The following is a 20,021-nucleotide window of genomic DNA, read 5'->3' on the forward strand; positions in this document are numbered from 1 at the left end:
CTGGCTAATTTTTGTATTTTTAGTAGAGATGGGGTTTCACCATGTTGGCCATGCTGGTCTGGAGCTCCTGACCTCAAGTGATCAGCCTACCTCAGCCTCCCAAAATGCTGGGATTACAGGTGTGAGCCACCACACCCAGCCAGCAAACTGATCTTAAAGTGTAATACCTTCCTTCCGACTTCTTAAATGTTGCTTGTTGAATAAATGGTTTTATTACTATGTTTTGATTCTACTAAAGCTAGGCAATTCGGTTCTTTTATCCCTCCTCCTTTATAGCCACAGTAGCCCTCTCTCCACCTCCCCTCACTTACCTCACTTATTCTATTTTTTCTCCCTCTTCTAAGACCAAAAGGGAAGTTAAGAAGGTGGAAGGGAGAAGGAAGACATTTTTAAAAAAGGATACTCTTCTACTAAAAGATAACCCCGCATGCATTTCACACTTGCCTGCGTCACCCTACTTCCCACACACCTCCTCAAAGGGAGGGGCTGTTATTGTTCCTGTTTTATGAAAAAAGCCGAGAGAGGCTATGGAACCTGTTTGACGTGACAGCTAATTATGGTCCACGGAGCCTCAAACCGAGTCGGGCCTGTGACTCCGAGCTGTGCTGCCTCGTACTGACTGTCATGCCTTTCTCTACATACATGCCAGATAAAGTATTGTATCCGTTCAGTATATTGTTCTAACTCTGGCTTTCAGCTGTCGAGGTGGCCTCTACCTTAGATCTAGTTTTTGGAAAGGTGAAGCCGGAGTGGAAGCTGTCGAGGGATCTGAAATCTGATTTTATCCAAATAAATCACAGCAGCCTTTGAAAGACACACTCAGATTTTTCAACAAATAACAGACATTCCAAACCAGGCGTCCTGCTTATTCAGTGAAACTGTAAGCCGCTGACGCTCAGGGAAAAGCTTAAGAAACTGGTCTTAAAGCTTCAGGCCAAACAATGGCTCAAGTCACATTTGAAGTAATCACTTAAGAACAGTAGAAAAATCAGGTATCAATTACCTGAAACACTTATACCCAATAAAATATTCCCGTGATGAAAAGTGTCTGCTTCTTTCTGGATGAGTGACAGGGATTTGCTGGCCCGTAGGGAGGTGCTCCTTGAAAGGCCCATGCCGTGTCTCCATACAGTATCTCCTCTCATGGTTTTATTAAACGAGTTTTCTCTCCATAAGCTTACCTACTGTTTACAAAGTCCCTAAAAGATGGGTGGCCAAGAAGTACACAATGCATCTACATGACCAGTGATTTCTTTTTTTTTTTTTGACACAGAGTCTCGCTCTGTCGCCCAGGCTGGAGTGCAGTGGCGTGATCTCGGCTCACTGCAAGCTCTGCCTCCCGGGTTCCCGCCATTCTCCTGCCTCAGCCTCCTGAGTAGCTGGGACTACAGGCGCCCGCCACCGCGCCTGGCTAATTTTTTGTATTTTTAGTAGAGATGGGGTTTCACCGTGGTCTCGATCTCCTGACCTTGTGATCCGCCCGCCTCGGCCTCCCAAAGTGCTGGGATTACAGGCGTGAGCCACCGCGCCCGGCCTATGACCAGTGATTTCTAAGGGCCACACGGCTAGTCTGGTTTATTATGTGAAAAGCGTATCACGCCGAGTATACAGGAAATACCTCAAGTATTTGTTGGAGTATCATCAATTTCTCCGCGAACATAGAGCCTCCACAAAGGATTGTCCCTCATACTAGCATACTCGAGGAAAAGCTAACAGCTTCTCTACCCACACCTTTGCATCACTATGGATTGAAGGTTTAAAGTGTAGAATCATTTTGGCTACTCAGCAGGAATGTCAGTTGGGCCGCTATGTAGGAGAAAAAGCCCCTACCAAAAGTTTGCACTTGACCCAGAATGCTTTGCTCCTACTTTCAAACTCTGTGCCACCCAGAAAGGAAAATTAGTAGTGGTCACCTGCAAGTTTTACAAGTTGCCAGGCATTTGACTTCAGTGGTATCAAAAAGATAAAGATACGGAGTTATATTTAGTACCCAATTTGCTGGGATGGGGACGGGGAAAACTGGAGAAAGCTGGGTGGCGGTCTGGAGAATGCTTACCATGGAGTCTCTGCAGCAGGTCATTCTTGGGTAAAGAAATGACTTCCACAAATTCTAAACAGACAAAGTGCAAGTGAAAACAAAGCTAACGTCAAGAGCCTACCAAAACAACTCAAAATGTCTGCAGCCATCACCACTACAACAAGCCGTACACACTCGGCCACGAGGAGTTGTGGAACATACCTCCATCCCCTGGAAATAAACAGAAGGAGAGCATTTCAGCAAGGCCTGGAGTGGTAACATGGGAAGACTTTTATGCAAGAGGCATCAACAAGGCTTTAAGAATTTCACAGAAACCCGGGTCTCTGCTAACTTAATTTATATACGTTGTCAGACTTGAGCAGTGTGAAGTTACTGTTCTCCACATAATGTTAAGTGGCAACATTTAAAGCATATTCGATAAGATGTATATTTTTTATAGATATAATCTCCATATTGTGGTAAAATATACAGAACATATAAAAACTTTCCATTTTAACCGCTACAAAGGTACAATTCAGTGGCATTAAATAACATTCAGAACGGTGCGCAACCACCACCACCAGTATCCATCTCCAGAACTTTTCATACACCCAACAGAAACTCGGGATCTACTCAACACGAATTCCCCATCCCTAAGTAGCCCTTACTCTACTGTCTTCCTCTTATCAGTCTGTCTATTCTGGGCACCTCAGATAAGTAGAATCACAGTATTTGCCCATCATGTTACCGCATGTTTCAGCGTGTGTGTGTGTTTGTGTGTATATTACATTTTGTGCATGTATCCATCTGCTGGCAGACACTTGGGCTGTTTCCAGAGGCTGCCATGAACACAGGCACACAAGTGTCTTGAGTCCCTGTTTCATTTCTTCTGGGTGTAGACTTAGGAGCTGAAATGCCAGCTCATATAATAATTCTGTATCTAATATTCTGAGGAACTGCCATACTTTCCCACAGTGTGTTATATGTATTATGTGCAGTTCAAAAATTAAGAGTTATTTATTTATTTATTGGAGACAGGGTCTCACTCCGTTGCCCGGGCTGGAGTGCAGTGGCGCAGTGCCGTGATCTTGACTCACTGCAACCTCCGCCTCTTGGGTTCAAGGGGTTCTTGTGCCTCAGCCTCCCGAGTAGCTGGGACTTCGGGTGCGCACCAACACGCCCGGCTAATTTTTGTATTTTCAGTAGAGACGGGGTTTCGCCATGTTGGCCAGGCTGGTCTCGAGCTTCTGACCTCAAGTGATCTGCCCACCTCAGTCTTCCAAAGTGTTGGGATTACAGGCGTAAGCCACCGTGCCCGGCAAAAAAGACTTAAAATTAGTTGCAGTGGGATACTGGAACATAAATATGAACAACTGAAGAGGGTAAAAAATGAAAGTGTCACGCGTACTGATTTACTGTGGTGCACCTATAAATACCCCCTTTAAAAGGACGGGAGACAACACGGAACTGACAGAGACATGAACAGCTTTTGAATCCAAAGTTGCTAAGGATATTATAGAGCGAAGAGAACTAGTGAATAAGCTGCTGCCCCTTAACAATTACTTAGGCCTTTTTTTTTTTCAAGAGAGACATGGTCTCATTCTGTCACAGAGTGGCGTCATCATAGCTCCTCCAACTCCTGGGCTTAAGTGATCCTCCTGCTTCACTGTCCAGGGCAGCTGGGGCTACAGGGGAACTGACGCCATTCTTACAATATACGTGAAGACGGAAACCAGGGTGATTTAAGTTTCTCACTGTTTACTATTTAAGCCTGCAGCTCATCTTACTAAGTGGGAATACACTTCATACAGAAAACAGGGAAATATGTCATTTAACATTTTTTTTTTTTTTTTTTTTTTTTTTTTACAAAGAAAGCATAAAGATCAATGAAGTGGCAAAAGAAAAATGCTAAAATACATGATCAGGAAGAGACAAGAATATTGACGAAGTCTGTTTGAAAGACCGATTCTGCCGGGCGCCGTGGCTCAAGCCTGTAATCTCAGCACTTGGGGAGGCCGAGGCGGGTGGATCACAAGGTCAGGAGATCGAGACCACGGTGAAACCCCGTCTCTACTAAAAATACAAAAAATTAGCCAGGCATGGTGGCAGGCGCCTGTAGTCCCAGCTACTCTTGAGGCTGAGGCAGGAGAATGGCGTGAACCTGGGAGGCGGAGCTTGCAGTGAATTGAGATCGCGCCACTGTACTCCAGCCTGGGTGACAGAGCAAGACTCCGTCTCAAAAAAAAAAAAAAAAGAAAGACCGATTCTTTCTATGAAAGACTACATTCTTTTAATAAATCAAACTAGCAGCAAGTTCCAAGACACATAATGCAACCGCACCACCTTCAACACAGCCGATGTGCACATACCTGGCTTTGGCTTCGGCCTGGCGTTTTCGGCATCATCTCCGTTAATGGTGACTGTCACGATGTGTAAGGTACAGTTTGACAAGCCTGGGTCCAAACAGACGGCTGTGGAAAGAAGGGACCGTCAGATGCATCAGTCCCTTTGGCATTTGTTTCACTATGGTCTTAGGAAGAAGATGCGTCTCGCAGCTCCATTGACGTGGAGGTGATGCAGGAAAACCAGTTCTCACATTTGGTTGGCAGACCTGCAGGCTGCAAAGCATCTGGGCACACTCACTCTCCCCAGAGTGCCCCAGTCACGCTTGCGAGGTCTGCGGGGTTAGATGGCACTGACAGGTTGTGAAATCCCTTCACCACATCAAGCTCAAAAAATCTTCCAGTGATGAGGGTAACACACGGATGAGGTGGGTGAGCAATAAAACTCAGGGTGTGGGAAATTCCAAAAGGCAATTTACTTGTTTTTTGCTCTTACTGCCCAGGATGGAGTACACCGGTGTGATCTCGGCTGACTGCAACCTCTGCCCTCTGGGTTCAAGTAATTCTCCTGCCTCAGTCTCCCGAGTAGCTGGGATCACAGGTGTGTGCCACCTGGCTAATTTTTGTATTTTTAGTAGAGATGGGTGGGCTTTACCATGTTGGCCAGGCTGGTCTCGAACTCCTGACCTCAGGTGATCCACCTGCCTTGGCCTCCCAAAGTGCTGGGAATACAGGCGTGACCCACCACACTCAACCAAAAGGCAATTTAATTTCATTAATTCTCCCCCAACTTCAGGCCCTTCTGGCTCCAGTTTCCTCCTGGGCGGGGAGATTCGCTTACACTCGGTGACCAGTCCTAATCTATGATTTCTTTTCAGTGAATTCTGAGCATAAAGAACACCCAAATAATCAATCCCTTCCCACACTAAGGAATCTATCGCTTGGTGAATTTTCAAGTAATACCAACCTGGAGAACATTCGGCAATGTCCCCTTTGTAGCCAGTTTCTTCCTCAAGCTCCCGGAGAGCAGCTGCTTCTGGGGTTTCACCGTCATCTATGAGACCTGTAAGTTCAAATCATTGGTATGATGGGAGCCGGAAATGCGGTTCTTTGAACCCCTCATTCTCCTTCTTCTTCTTTTTTTTTTTTTTTGAGATGGTGTCTCGCTCTGTCGCCCAGGCTAGAGTGCAGTGGTGCGATCTCGGCTCACTGCAACCTCCGCCTGTCCAGGTTTAAGCAGTTCTCTGCCTCAGCCTCCGGAGTAGCTGGGATTACAGGCACCTACCACCATGCCCGGCTAAGTTTTTGTAATTTTAGTACAGATGGGGTTTCACCATATTGGCGTCTCACCATATTGGCCAGGCTGGTCTTGAACTCCTGACATCGTGATCCACCCGCTCGGCCTCCCAAAGTGCTAGTATTACAAGTGTGAGCCACGGCGCCTGGCTGAACCCCTCATTCTTCTGACACAGCTGCTACTGCACTGCGTTAGAAGTATCAGAGCACTGTGAAAAGTGGTCTTACAGAGAAACCTGAGGATTGGAACTTTTTTTTTTTTTTTTTAAGATAGAGTCTCACTGTCACACAGGCCGGAGTGCAGTGGTGCAATCTTGGCTCACTGCAACCTCTGCCTCCCGGGTTAAAACGATTCTCCGGCCTCAGCCTCCCGAGTAGCTGGGACCACAGGTACACACCACCACGCCCGGCTAATTTTTGTACTTTTCGTAGAGGCTAATTTTGCATTTTTAGTCGCGCCATGTTGGCCAGGCTGCTTCCGAACTCCTGGCCTCAAGTGATTCACCCGCCTCAGCCTCCCAAAGTGCTGGGATTACAGGCTTAAGCCACCGTGCCCAGCTTGGAATTTTTATAGAAAAAAAAGGCAAAAGAATATAACTCTGAGCAGATGAATCAGGTTCTGATGGCATCACCCAGTCATCCTATTCAGACCCAGATCCTTCATGATCCTTCCTGACCATCTCCACGCTGCTCTGCACAGCACAGGAAGCATCTGTGAGATGTGACTTGGTGGTGGCCAACTGGCTTAGGCTTGGGAGCTTGCTGTGTGACTGCAGCACAGGAAGCCGGTTCATATTCTGCTTCCTTACATGTAGGATGCTGTCAGCATCACCTGTCTTGTCTTCCTCCCAGTAAAACAGTGAGGCCCAGGAATGAAAGGCCAGAAAGGAGCAAACTGGTGGACGTCAGGGGACTCCCATGGCCACTGTGAGGAGTGAATAGGGAGGCCAAGGAAGAGGAAGGGAGCAGCAATGCAGACTCTTTTTTCCTGAAAGGCATTAAATATAATGAGGCTGATCACACCTGTAATCCCAACACTGGGAGGCTGAGGTGGGCGGATCACCTGAGGTCAGGGGTTTGAGACCAGCCTGGCCAACATGGTGAAACCCTGTCTCTACTAAAAAACAAAAAAACAGCCAGGTGTGCTGGTGCGCACCTGTAATCCAGCTACTCGGGAGGCTGAGGCAGGAGAATTGCTTGACCCTGTTAGGCGAAGGGTGCAGTGAGCTGAAATCGTGCCACTGCACTCCAGCTTGGGCAACAAAAGCGAAACTCCATCTCAAAAAAAATAAATAAATAAAAAATAAAAAGAAAAGAAAAACTCAGGCTGGGTGCAGTGGCTCACGCCTGTAATCCCAACACTTTGGGAGGCTGAGGCAGGAAGATCACTTGAGGCCAGGAGTTTGGGGCCAGCCAGGGCGACAAAGCAAAAGCCCATCTCTACACAAAATTTAAAAATTAGTCGAATGTGGTGATGCCCGCCTGCAGACCCAGCTACCCAGGAAGCCAAGGCAGGAAGATCACTTGAGCCCAGAAGCTCAAGGCTGCAGTGAGCTGTGACTGTACCATTGCACTCCAGCCTGGACAACAGAGCTACACATAATCTCAAAAAAGCCCGGGCGTGGCGGCTCACACCTGTCATCTCAGCACTTTGGGAAGCTGCAGTGGGCAGATCACTTGAGCCAAGGAATTTGAGATCAGCCTGGGCAACATGGCGAAACCCCATCTTTACAAAAAATACAAAAAATGAGGTGGAAGGATCACCTCAGCCTGGGGAGGTTGAGGCTGCAATGGGCTGTGATGGTGCCAGAGCACACCAGCCTCAGCAACAGAGACCACATCTCAAAGAAAAAAATGTCAGAGAATAAATTATTAATGTTAATATTAAAAGTAATTAAATAGCCTGGCCAGGCGTGGTAGCTCAGGCCTGTAATTGCAGCACTTTGGGAGGCTGAGACCAGCCTGACCAACATGGAGAAACCCCATCTCTACTAAGAATACAAAATTAGCTGGGCGTGGTGGCACATGCCTGTAATCCCAGCTACTCAGGAGGCTGAGGCAGGAGAATCGCTTGAACCCGGGAGGTGGAGGTTATGGTGAGCCGAGATCCCGCCATTGCACTCCAGCCTGGGCAACAAGAGTGAAACTCTGTCTCAAAAAAAAAAAAAAAAAAAAAAAAAGGCAATTAAATAGCCTTCAGTAAAATGGTGAGGAAATGAGAAAAATGATAGTTGTTAACCATATGTTACCACTGGCTGGACTTTTAAATTATAAAACCCTGGCTGGGTGCGGTAGTTTAGGCCTGTAATCCCAGCACTTTGAGAGGCCAAGGTGGGTGGATCACCTGAGGTCAGGAGTTTGAGACCAATCTGGCAAACATGATGAGAGCCCATCTCTACTCAATATACAAAAATTAGCCGGGCGTGGTGGCTCATGCCTATAATCCCAGCTACTAGGAAGCTGAGGCAAGAGAATCTCTTGAACCCGGGAGGTGGAGGCTACAGTGAGCTGAGATTGTGCCACCGCACTGCAGCCTGGACAACAGAGCAGGACTCCGTCTCAAAAATAATAATAATAATAATGATAATATACCACTAATAACAAATAGATGAGATTTAATCTCTTTAGATGGGAATAATCCAGTAAGTCCTACAATAATATTGGGCAATAAATTCTTCAGAGTTTTAATTACCGTGCAATGGAAAAAAATATTCTAGCTGAGATGAAGAGTCTCCTTGGCCTGTTTCCACACAACAGAGCAAACTGTCTTCTCCATTCATATTTCTTGGAGTTAAGAGCCTGGCCTAGGCTGGGCATGGTGGCTCATGCCTGTAATCCCAACACTTTGCCGGGCCAAGGTGGGTGGATCATCTGAGGTCAGGAGTTTGAGACCAGCCTGGGCAACACAGTGAAACCCTGTCTCTACTACAAATACAAATATTACCCAGGTGTGGTGATGCACGCCTGTAATCCCAGCTACTCAGGAGGCTGAGGCAGGAGAATTGCTTGAACCCAGGAGGCGGAGGTTGCAGTGAGCCGAGATCACACCACTGCACTCCAGCCTGGGTGAGAGAGTAAGACTCCATCTCAAAAAAAAGAAAACCACCACCACAAAAAGCCTGGCCCACTTATCAATGGAGATTTCCTGTCAGGGCCGATGGCTAATGACAAACAATGAAATATGCTGAAAAGGGGAAGGGCAATTACTCAAAAGGCTGGAGATGGCCGGGTGCAGGGGCTCACGCCTGTAATCCCAGCACTTTGCGAGGTCAAGGCAGGCAGATCACGAGGTCAGGAGATCGAGACCATTCTGGCTAACACGGTGAAACCCCGTCTCTACTAAAAATACAAAAAAAATTAGCTGGGCGTGGTGGCGGGCGCCTGTAATCCCAGCTACTAGGGAGGCTGAGGCAGGAGAATCACTTGAACCCAGGAGGCGGAGGTTGCAGTGAGTTGCGATTGCGCCACCGCACTCCAGCCTGGGTGATACAGCGCGACTCCGTCTCACAAAAAACAGAAAAAAGGCTGAAGGCAGCATTGCCAAGAAGAGGGTGGGATGGTGGGAGGTGGCCTTGTGTCACCTTCACGGGTTCAGAGGATTGTTGGGGGTGTCCTGGGGGCCTCGCTACGAAATGGTTTAGTTTTACTTAAAACCACAAAGACAGATTAAAAACTGCAGAGCTGAGCTTTGCGATTCTCAGGCTTTACCCTGGTTCAGGCCGACATCCCTAAGAAGCAATTGGATGTTGAGTGACTCACCTGCAGGGAACTCTATGCAGTAGCCCCCCATTGGTGGTCGGAACTGTTTCACCAGAATGATACACTCATAGTGAAGCGTTCTCTGCAGCACGGGGATGACAGCGACACCTGTCACCAGGAAATGGAACCAAGGAAATCCCTAATGAGAGGTCAGCAATGCCAGCACATTGTTCAGCGCAAGCTAATGAAAACCCCAGACTTTAAGAAACTCTGCTTTAATCTACAATACTGGCAGTTAATCTTGGAAGCTATTTTAAAAATGTAATTAAAAATAATCACTTTTATGTTGTTTACACTTTCTTTTTTAAACAAAAAGCCTGTTTAATTGTCAGTTTCTTAAAACTAAAATCAGAACTAAAACGAAACACTTCCTACAGGCTCAAGGATGTAGGGTTGCCAACCACACCACACTTCCACAGAACCACTTCCCAGCACGTGGCAGCCCTACCACTGGTGAGGCCACAGCCGTCCCTGTGCTCCTGGGTCAACTTTGAGCAAGAAACCAAGTTAAGTTCCACTGTGTGCAATAAATGCTAGCAAGACTGACTTTCCAGTTCTAGAGTAAAAGACCTTTTCTCTCAAGTTATTTGGCCTTCATTAAAACATAAAACAAAAACGACTGGGTTTCAGAAAACACAAAGTGCCCAGCAGGGTCCCCTGGCTCCACATAGCTTCCCATCTGTGACGCCAGCAGCTGCAGCACAGCGATTGTTGGCTTCCAGCAAAAATGGAAACCAAAACCAAATGGAAAAATAAGAAAAGCCTAGTGTCCAACTTCCCCTTGACCAGAGTGATTCTCAGGACTGTTTGTGGGCTCTTTGCAGTCAAGGCATTCGTGCCTGGAGGGGAGGGTGAATGGAACAGGCTCTGCCCAATTAATTCTGTGTCCTCATCAACCTGTAAAGCAAGTGGTCCATAAGCATAAAAGTGTGCCAAGTAACTTTTCCAAACTAAAGGCTCTCACCTAGATCCTTCGAACGGGACACAAGGATTTCTAGAGTCATAACACGTCTAGACACAGTGTGTGGCTTCAAACTATATTGATTTACATTTAGTTATAAACATAGAACAACTTCCCCTCAAAACACTGTTCTGAGCTTAGATAGCAGAAACCAGAAGTTACTTATAAAGAAAACTTAACTTAGTTACATGGTACGGCAAAAACTAACGGAGATTTAAAGACACAACATGATAGGAGTTAACTTGGTTCCACTGAAAACCCTCCTAGGATCACAAGTGCTAACTTCCTTTCTAAAGGGTTGGAAGAGGTTTGCACTCCTACCATCCGCAGTCTGTTCTTTCCTGGTTGTACGTTTCACTGATTCCCAAGTTCTGTTCAGGCAGAGAAGAAAAAAAAAAGTCGTTAGTGCTAAAGAGGAGAATTTTCTTAGGTTTTCTGTGTACAACCAGAACGTCTTAAATTCAATGCATGCAAATGTACTCATGATATTGGTCAAGAAGACCACAGCAATAAAGGTCTGCATTAAAAAAGCCAATTCTGCTTTCCTATAGCTTCTGAAAATTCACAACGAAAACTCTTGCCACCCTACACCTCACCCTCTGGGTGCCCCAGAAACAGAAAGCCTGCTGCGCATGTGAGCTGCCGCTTTCTCAGAACATTTTAGTTTGGATCCTCTGTCTCTGGGCAAGGAGCACAGCCAGTGGTGGATTAATAAGCAGGTAATGCAAATGAAGCTGTAGGAAAAGACTCGCCCTGTCTCTTAAGAACAAAAGCTACTGTGGACAACGTGAACTACTGAGATTTTTCTATCATTTTGCTTTTTAAAGTATGTAACCTAAAATACACAATTTAAGAAGGAAGAACCTTCCCATTTATTCATGGAAGAATTAATAAATGTAGGCAAGTGCCCTACTTTGCATGTGTGAGATCTTATCTAGAAAAAGTGGGCTGGGTAACAGTACAGTCCTGCTCTCTCCTATGGCTTTATTCCTGGTGAGCTGTTGGTTTCTGACTGGTACCCAACTCAGTTTCTGGGTAGCGTCTGTTCTATTGTGGCTATTCTACTTTCTGGCCTTGGAACACGGGGCCCAGTTGCACAGGAAGCCCAGTTACTGAATCAATTATGCAGCTTAAAGGGGTGAGGCATAAAAGGACATTCCCCCTTCACTCTCTTCTCCCTACAGTAGAAAAGAGCAGTGGTAAGAGACCGGAGTGGAGAAGCAAACTATTTTAGGATCTCTTCTAAAGGAAGTGAGACATGTGGGTGGCTCCGGGGCTTGGGATAAAAAGGAGTTACCACCTGTATCTCAATAGTAAGAGTTCCAAGATACCCTCCTCGGAAGAACACTCCTACTCATGCTTTCTATCTGGCTGTCCTTAAAATTTGGACCTTGTCACATTTCCATTAAAATTGTTCAAATATTTAATCTGCTTTTTAAAAAACAAAACAAAAAGACTGTCTGGAAATTGTAGGTCTTTCAGCATTGTACCCAAATTCTGAAGGGCAAATATGTCGAAATGAACACAGGAAAATCAAACAGACTTCTATGACAACTCACAGCAGCCCAACATTCCTGTTAGTAGCAAGGAGCTGACCAACAAGCGATGCTGGTAAGTAAATCATACAGATTGCAAGAGATGAAACACCTTTTGGCATAGCTCTCTCTGCTGCCTCCTAAGGTTAGTCCTAAAGACTGAAGAAGACAGTGCTGGGAAAAGCACTGAAGGTCCCATCCCAAACACTAGGAATAAGGGAAACAGAAAGAGGAGCATCATTATCGTGGTTAAGGTGAAGGAAATAAGCAGTAATGAGCCGTAAATCACGAGCGATAAAACAAATGCATTGATAAGAAATCGTGAGACAAGACTGCCCCGTGAGAGCTCCAACAACTTCAGAGGGCCTGTGAGATGCACCCCTGGCTGGAAGTCAGCTCTTAGTCTCTGCCTGCCTACCAGCTGGGCCCAGAGCACCAGCCTCCTGGAGACTCTTCTCTCCTTTGTAAAAAGCAGGAAGGAGTATGTTCTCTCCAAAACCTCTTCTAGCTTTAGGATTCTGCTTCCAGTGAGATCATCCTATTCCTAGCCTCCTTTGTTACAGGAAAGCCTGTTGGCCTTCCTCCCTCTAGTTCACCAACACGAGAGGCGGGAGGGTCACAGAGGTTGACTTCGGCACTGTCTTGAATGTCAGTAAAGACACACACTACTGGAATATTTTTATATTTCCAAAATCAACCCCACATCCCCTTTCATGAATGAGACGGTGGAACATAGGATTCTCTAGCTGCTATGTTCTCTCTTAGACTCGGTCCTCTATATCCATGGGTTCCACATTTGTGAATTCAACCAACCACAGATTGAAAATATTTCGGAAAAAAATTGCATCTATAATGAACATGTCCACGCTTTTTCTTGCGTTTATTCCCTAAGCAATAGAGTACAACAACTGTTTACACAGCATTTGCAATGTCTTAGGTGCTGTGATTTCTCTAGAGATGAAGTGCATGGGAGGATGTGCATACGTTATAGGCAACTACACATTGAATATATGCAATTTCACACCAGGGACTTGAGCATCCGTGGATTTTGGTATCTACAGGGGGGTCCTGGAACTAACCCCGACAGACACCAAGCGACAGCTGGACAGGTTGAGAATTCCTTACCTGAAATTGAGGGGCTGCAAGTGTTTCAGCATTTGGTTTTTCAGATTTTGAAATATTTGCCTTACCCTCTGGGTCTTATGCAGGCCTTTTTGACATTTTCAACAGTACCTTTACCCCACAGAGCAGAAAATAAGCAAAAGGACCCCACAGTGAGTCATGCACGTGGGTCTCAGCCCCGTGGGGCGTGCTGCGGGGAAACCGCTGCTGGGGCGTTCAGCCTGCACACCTGCCATTTCATGACCCTCTGCGGGCGTGCCTGCGGAGGGAAGCTGCTGTGTGCGTGCAAAGGATATATCGGGCCGGGTGTGGTGGCTCATGCCTGAAACCCCAGCACTTTGGGAGGCCAAGGTAAGAGGACTGCTTGAATTCAGGGGTTCGAGACCAGTCTGGACAACAGAGTGAGACTCTGTCTCTACTAAAAAAAAAAAAAAAATTAAATAAATTTAAAAAATAAAGCATATGGCCAGAGGCAGTAGCTCATGCCTGTAGTCCTAGCACTTTGGGAGGCCAAGGTGGGTGGATCACCTGAGGTCAGGAGTTTGAGACCATCCTGGCCAACAACCGTCTCTACTAAAAATACAAAAATTAGCCAGGCGTGGTGGCGCACACCTCTAGTCCCAGCTACTCGAGTGGCTGAGACAGGAGAATCGCTTGAACCAGGGAGGCAGAGGTTGCAGTGAGCTGAGACCACACCACCGCACTGTAGCCCGGGTAACAGAGCAAGACTATGTCTCAGAAAAAAATAAATAAAAAATAAAAGAAGGATATAGCAGAGCTGAAGGGGAGGGTCCCTTTTCCCCGGGGGGACACTGAATGCCCGTGCTGTATGCCTGTGTTTTGACTGCAGCCTGTCACATGCAGTCGGGTGTGGAATTCTCCACCTGGGGCATCATTTGGCACTGAAAAGGTTTTGAATTTTGCAGAATTTTGAATTTCAGATTTTCAGATTAGGGCTGCTCAATCTGTACACACAGGCTTTTATATCCGGACAGAGATAACACATCCTATAACTTATACATCGTGGCACACTGGAAAGTACAAAGATTCATTCTTCAAAGGGTGACATTCTGGTATGAGATATTAGTGCTTTACGTAAGTCCTCTTCAGAGGCCAGGAAGAAAAACCTATGTATGCAAGAATGGACCTGACCATGCTATAAATATGGTAGTTTGGTGGATTTTACAGCCTACTCCCAATCTACTGAAACAGATATTCTGGAAGTAAGACTTCGTCATATTTTCAGAAAAGTCCCCATGTGATTCTGATGTACACCTGATTAGGAAATGCAGGAAGGGCAGAAGACCAGTCAGGCGAAGAGACGAGCTGGTGCGAACACATCTTTTTTTTTTTTTTTGAGACGGAGTCTCACTCTGTCGCCCAGGCTGGAGTGCAGTGGTGCGATCTCGGCTCACTGCAACCATTGCCTCCTGGGCTCAAGCAATTCTCCTGTCTCAGCCCCCCGAGTAGCTGGGACTACAGGTATGTGCCACCATGTCCGGCTAATTTTTGCATTTTTAGTAGAGATGGGGGTTTCACCATGTGGCCAGGCTGGTCTCGAACTCCTGACCTCAAGTGATCCACCTACCTTGGCCTCCCAAAGTGCTGGGATTATAGGCGTGAGCCACTGCGCCTGGCCTCAAACACATGTTTAGACTCATTAGAGTTGAGGGCTATGTTTTGTGTTATAAACTTAATTTGATAGGAAAAAGAGAACCAAACTGTATCACTATACATTGGGTTCCAACCTCTCTATAGTTTCACAAATAAAAATACATTTGAACATATGGTGCTCCCTAAGATTTGGGCCTTGCCACATTTCTGTATTGGGTTTGGGCCCTACTTATTTCATACATTTAGTTTTCCATATCAAACTCACTTGGCATTTTAAGTGAAGAGTTACAGTCTTTCATGGTCGATGGATCATACTGTGCTTAGCTTTCTTACTGCTGGTTTTAATTCAACAGTGCTATCTATCTCTTAGTATGTTCCCCACAGCTGTCCTACAAAAGGCCTTCTCAAGGGCTTTGCTAGTTTAGTAGGCAGATATCATCAGAGTTGTTTACTGGCAAGTCCACGTATTTGCATCTTGATGATCTATTTCATCACAAGGAAACCATGTACTCTTATTGGATCACTTTGCAAATGGAGTTTTCATATTGATGGATTTGTATCATGTGATCTGGTTACTAAATTTCGTTCTCATTCTGTTGTGCTCCTTTTTATATTTCACTAAGTAAAAAATTTATTTTCACACTATTTTCTTCTGAGAGTTTACCGTATCAAAAGATTACTATGCAAAAATCTGGAAAGTAGAAGAAAAAGGGTTAACCACATAGCTTTTTTCTCATTGTGCTGCAGTTTTCCTTCCAGCTTTTTCTTACACATGTTTGGCAGAGTTTGAAAAGCATATACACACTTTGCTACTTTGTTATCAACTTAGGAAGTTTTCCCATATTGCTAGGTTGTCTTCAGAATCTGCTTTTTAGACAGCTGCAGAGATTTTACCAAGGCAATACGCTATAATTTTACGAAGGCAATACACTATAACAATTCATTTCCTATTTTTAAGATATCTAGGTTGCTTTCAGTTTTTCTGTCTTTTAAATTTTTGGTGAACATTTTCTATACATAAATTTAATTCTGAATACTAATTTACTTAATACTTTCTTTTGCTGTTGGTTATTTTTTTTTTTTTTTTTTGAGGTAGAGTCTCAGTCTGTCTCCCAGGCTGGAGTGCAGTGGTGCGATCTCAGCTCACTGCAACTTCCACCTCCCGGGTTCAAGCAATTCTCCTGCCTCAGCCTCCCAAGTAGCTGGGATTACAGGTGTATGCTACCACGCCCAGCTAATTTTTGTATTTTTAGTAGAGATGGGGTTTTGCCATGCTCTCTAGGCTGGTCTTGAACTCCTGACCTCAGGCAATTCGCACCCCTGCTTGGTCTCCCAAAGTGCTGGGATTACAGGTGTGAGCCACTACACCTGGCCCTTAACACTTTGTTAAAACTGGGATTACTAGGTCAAAGGGTACAGTATTTTTAGGGCTATTGATACATATTATGAAATAGGGTGTACAAAATGTTTTTTCCTGATTTGCATTTCCATGAGGCAGGCACATACCTCAAAATTAGCAATGTTGTTGTTTTCTCTTTATTTCTTCTAATTTAGAAATTAAAAACTGATTCTACTAGAAGGAAGCAACATGTACTGTTAACTATTCTGTCGCCTTATCAGCTTCAATTAGGTTTGGCCCAAAAGTTTTAGGTCTATACTTGTCTACTTAGGGAGAATGGTATTAAAATACTTTTCTGATTAGTTATTGTAACACATTTACAACCTAATTTTATTCAGCAATTATAAATGATCCAAACATCCTAACACTGGAAAAACAGCTAAATTAGATTATTTATTTAAAACTGTTTACAAAAAAGAAAACATCAAAGTTTATGTAAAACACTCAACGGATAACCTGAGAACCCAAATAATGGACATTTTATAAGAAAAAAAAAAGTTTACCTAGTTTTACCAGTAGGATCCATGTACGTTGTTTTTTCAAGCTTGACCCATTTTCCTTCTGAAATTAACTAAAAGGATATCAGATAATAAGTTGGGAAACCTTCAAACCAAGTTGTTTTTATCTAAAAGGTTTTTTCTTTCACATTTCCTCTGTCCTTCCCCAGACTCCCAATAACCATGTTTCCTTCCCAATAACTTGCGGGCATGTTTTTCAGTTCAGAGTAGGTAGGTATTCAGGGTTGTTTTTTTCAAAGGGCCTTTCTGCTTCTTTTTGAGATTTCTTGGGGTTAGTAGTAACAGGTGAAAAGAAATGACAGTCTAAAAACTCCTGGGAGTTGGTGGCGGGGGTGGGGCATGGAGGTAACCGGAAGGGAGCACACAGGGTGAGGGTCTCCTGGGACGCTCTTGATGGTCTGTCTCCTGACCTGGGTGCATACAACACAGGTGAGTTTAGTATGTAGAAACGGCCATCTCTAGACACTAGTATTTTCCTGTCAGTGATGATACAGGAAGGCGGACTGTGGCGAAACAAGGTCCGGGATTGGATCTCCTATCATGACACACGGGTTTCCCACCCAACCGCAGACGGACACCCCAGGTTCGTTCTGCCTAGACATTGGGGAGTTATGGTGTTGAAGACTAACTTACCTATGGCACTATACTGAACTGAGAGGAGGGCGCCACTGCGTATAAAGCAGGAGCCTTTTTCCTACTATCCTATCTTTCACTTCTTGCCAGCAGCAACCTAATAATTTTCAGCAGATCTGTTCACAGACAACATGGAAAGATTTTAAATCAAAAGGAATTCCAGAAAGGTGTCAAGATCAGAGTTCCAAGATGAAGGATTTAAAATTTATCCACTGCAATGGTTCCTGCAGGAAAAGACTTTTAAAGCTAAATTGAGTAACACACAGACATACATTGGTTCTAGAACTCATTGGAATTTAGACTACAATTAACAACGGAGGTTTTTATCGTTCTTAAACACTCATGTGGAGACCATAAACAGCCAAGTCGTGACAACTACATATGAAATATCTAAGTCCTCAAATGCATATATTCTTTCTTCTTCTATCTAGGGAAACACAGTAAGGATTAAGAATTTTTCTGTTAAGAGCCCAAATCTACCTAGAGTCTCAATTTCACTAATACACAGACACACTACTCCTCCCACACAAGAGCAAAATGTGCCCGAGCCCAAAAAAAGGAGGAGGAAAAATCTTCATGACCTTCTTCAAGAATGAAAAACCACCATTTGTAACAACAAATAGCCTATATATTTCTATTAAACTCAGATTTATGTGGGGGAAGGAAAGGAAAATGAAAACCAAGTTATACCTCCTCTGAAATAATATATTGTTTGCCATTCTGAGAAGACTGCATTGGTTCTTGGCTCTCCATTTTCAAACCAGTCTTTATAGCCCTCAGGTGAGAAGTTCACCCTGCAAGATAATGAGATTTGTTTAGGCTAAAATTATTTTTCTGAATTAAACATTAGTCCCCAGGCCACTAGTCAAAGTACTTAAATAGCAAAAAATTCATCTACCATCAACGCTGCCTGTCTCAGTATCTGAGGGAACTGCCACAGGTGGAACTGTGAACAGGGAGGTCCAGGGATAAGACAGGAAGTGACAGTAGTCCCAGTCACACTCAGCCACACCAGCCAAGTTCCTGCTGTGCCTGTTCTAGGCACTCAGAGGTCAACATTCTTCATCAGATTTTTTTTCTTTTTTTTTTTTTTGAGAGTCTCTGTCGCCCAGGCTAGAGTGCAGTGGCACGATCTCAGCTTATTGCAACCTCTGCCTCCTGGGTTCAAGCGATTCTCGAGCCTCAGCTAGAGTAGCTGGGACTACAGGCGTAGGTCACCATGCCTGGATAATTTTTATATTTTTAGTAGAGATGGGGTTTCACCACGTTGGCCATGCTGGTCTCGACCTCCTGACCTCAAGTGATCTGCCCTCCTTGGCCTCCCAAAGTGCTGGGATTACAGGCGTGAGGCACGGCGCCCAGCCTGATTTTTCTGACTCCGAATCTTAAATTCTTTCCAAGGGAAGACAGCAGAAAGATTATTTATCACTCTCCATGTCCACCTCTCAGTCTTTTATCTATCCTTTACACCTAACTTTACTTATTTTTTGAGATGTAAGGTCTCATTCTGCTGTACAGGTTGGAGTGCAGTGGTGAAATCATGGCTCACTGTAGCCTCTACCGCTCAAGCTCAAGTGCTCCTTGCATCTCAGCCTCCTGAGTAGCTGGGATTACAGGTACATGCTACCACAGCAACTAATTTTTTAAACTGTTGGTAGAGGTGGGGTCTCACTATGTTTTGCAGGCTGGTCTCAGACTCCTGGGCTCAAGCGATCCTCCTCCCGCCTCGGTGTCCCAGAGTGCTGGGATTACAGGCATGAGCCACTGTCCTCACCTCCCCAGTTACTTTTAAGTTTCAGCAGGTATCAAAGTCATAGTTGCAGAGAAAGAATCGGGTAGTACTACAAGTTCTGTTACGAATAGAGCAGGCCCTTATCCCATTTATTGTATATTATTATTTCCTCTTTCTTTATTCCTTCATTTTTGGACCCTGCCTGTCCAAAGGTCAAAGTCTTTTTTTGTTACCCACATGGTTGATAATTCAGCTGTATATAGAATTATAGGCCCAAAGCCAATTTTCTATGAAACTGGACGGCATTGCTTAGTTGTCTTGCTTCTGATGCTGCTGTTGAGAAGTCCAAAGCTATTCTTATTCTTCATCTTTTTGCCATGTCATCTGTTTTCCTCCTCTGGAAGCTTGTAGTTAGTCACACTTTCATGTTCATGTTATTGTACTGGGAGGTCAAGTGGGTCCTTTCCATCTGGAAACTTCTTACTATGCTTCTTTACAGGGAATTTTTCTTGAATGACTTCACTGTTAATTTCCTCCCCTGTGTTTTCTCTGTTGTTTCTTTTGAGAACTGTTACTTAGACCAGGCACAGTGGCTCACATCTGTAATCCTAGCCCTTTGGGAGGCGAAGAGTCTGAGACCAGCCTGGGTAACGTCGGGCATGGTGGTAGACACCTGTAGTCCCAGCTACTCAGGAAGCTAAGGCAGGAGGGTCACTCGGACCCAGGAGTTTAGGGTTGCAGTGAGCCGAGATCACACCACTGCCCTCTTATGTTCCACAGTTCTCTAACCTATGCCACCTAACTTCAGCTTCAAGGAAAATACAGCCCACCCAGCATCAACTCTCTTCCCAACTGTCTTAGAAGAAAAAGTGAGTCTGCTCTTTGTTTCTTCTAGGATTCAAAGTAATCATACTACCCATCTGATCTTCAATGTGTACCCGAGACAGCAAGCTTCCCTATCCTAAAATTCAATCAATAACAAACAAACTGTATGGATAGCCATCAAGTGCCTTTACAAATCAAGTATCTGACTGATTATCACAGGTAACCTGGCTGAGTCCCCTGTGGCCAACCTGTGAAAGGTGAGATGACG

General features: G+C 44.9%; 1 protein-coding gene across 5 annotated transcripts in view; it reads right to left on the bottom strand.

Moving 5' to 3' along the window:
• Positions 1–20,021, bottom strand: part of NUDT5 (nudix hydrolase 5) — a 31,066-nt gene that overhangs the window by 3,621 nt on the left and 7,424 nt on the right. For 3 of the 5 annotated variants that reach the window (XR_004060167.1, XM_030941464.1, XM_030941465.1), the window contains 8 exons: positions 17,887–17,990; positions 16,549–16,616; positions 10,697–10,746; positions 9,415–9,522; positions 5,327–5,422; positions 4,387–4,488; positions 2,240–2,248; positions 2,057–2,110 (listed from right to left, as the gene is read on the bottom strand). Coding sequence is in view for 4 of the 5 variants with exons in the window: in XM_030941464.1 (XP_030797324.1) it covers positions 2,057–2,110; positions 2,240–2,248; positions 4,387–4,488; positions 5,327–5,422; positions 9,415–9,522; positions 10,697–10,746; positions 16,549–16,616; positions 17,887–17,949 (550 nt within the window). In the remaining variant the exon portion in view is untranslated. Of the gene's footprint in view, positions 1–2,056; positions 2,111–2,239; positions 2,249–4,386; positions 4,489–5,326; positions 5,423–9,414; positions 9,523–10,696; positions 10,747–12,022; positions 12,121–16,548; positions 16,617–17,196; positions 17,313–17,886; positions 17,991–20,021 lie in introns of those variants that run through there. The other 2 variants (XM_010366568.2, XM_030941466.1) reach the window with 2 other exon arrangements.

This window comes from Rhinopithecus roxellana, chromosome 11 (genome assembly GCF_007565055.1).
Source record: "Rhinopithecus roxellana isolate Shanxi Qingling chromosome 11, ASM756505v1, whole genome shotgun sequence".
Lineage (NCBI taxonomy): Eukaryota > Metazoa > Chordata > Mammalia > Primates > Cercopithecidae > Rhinopithecus > Rhinopithecus roxellana.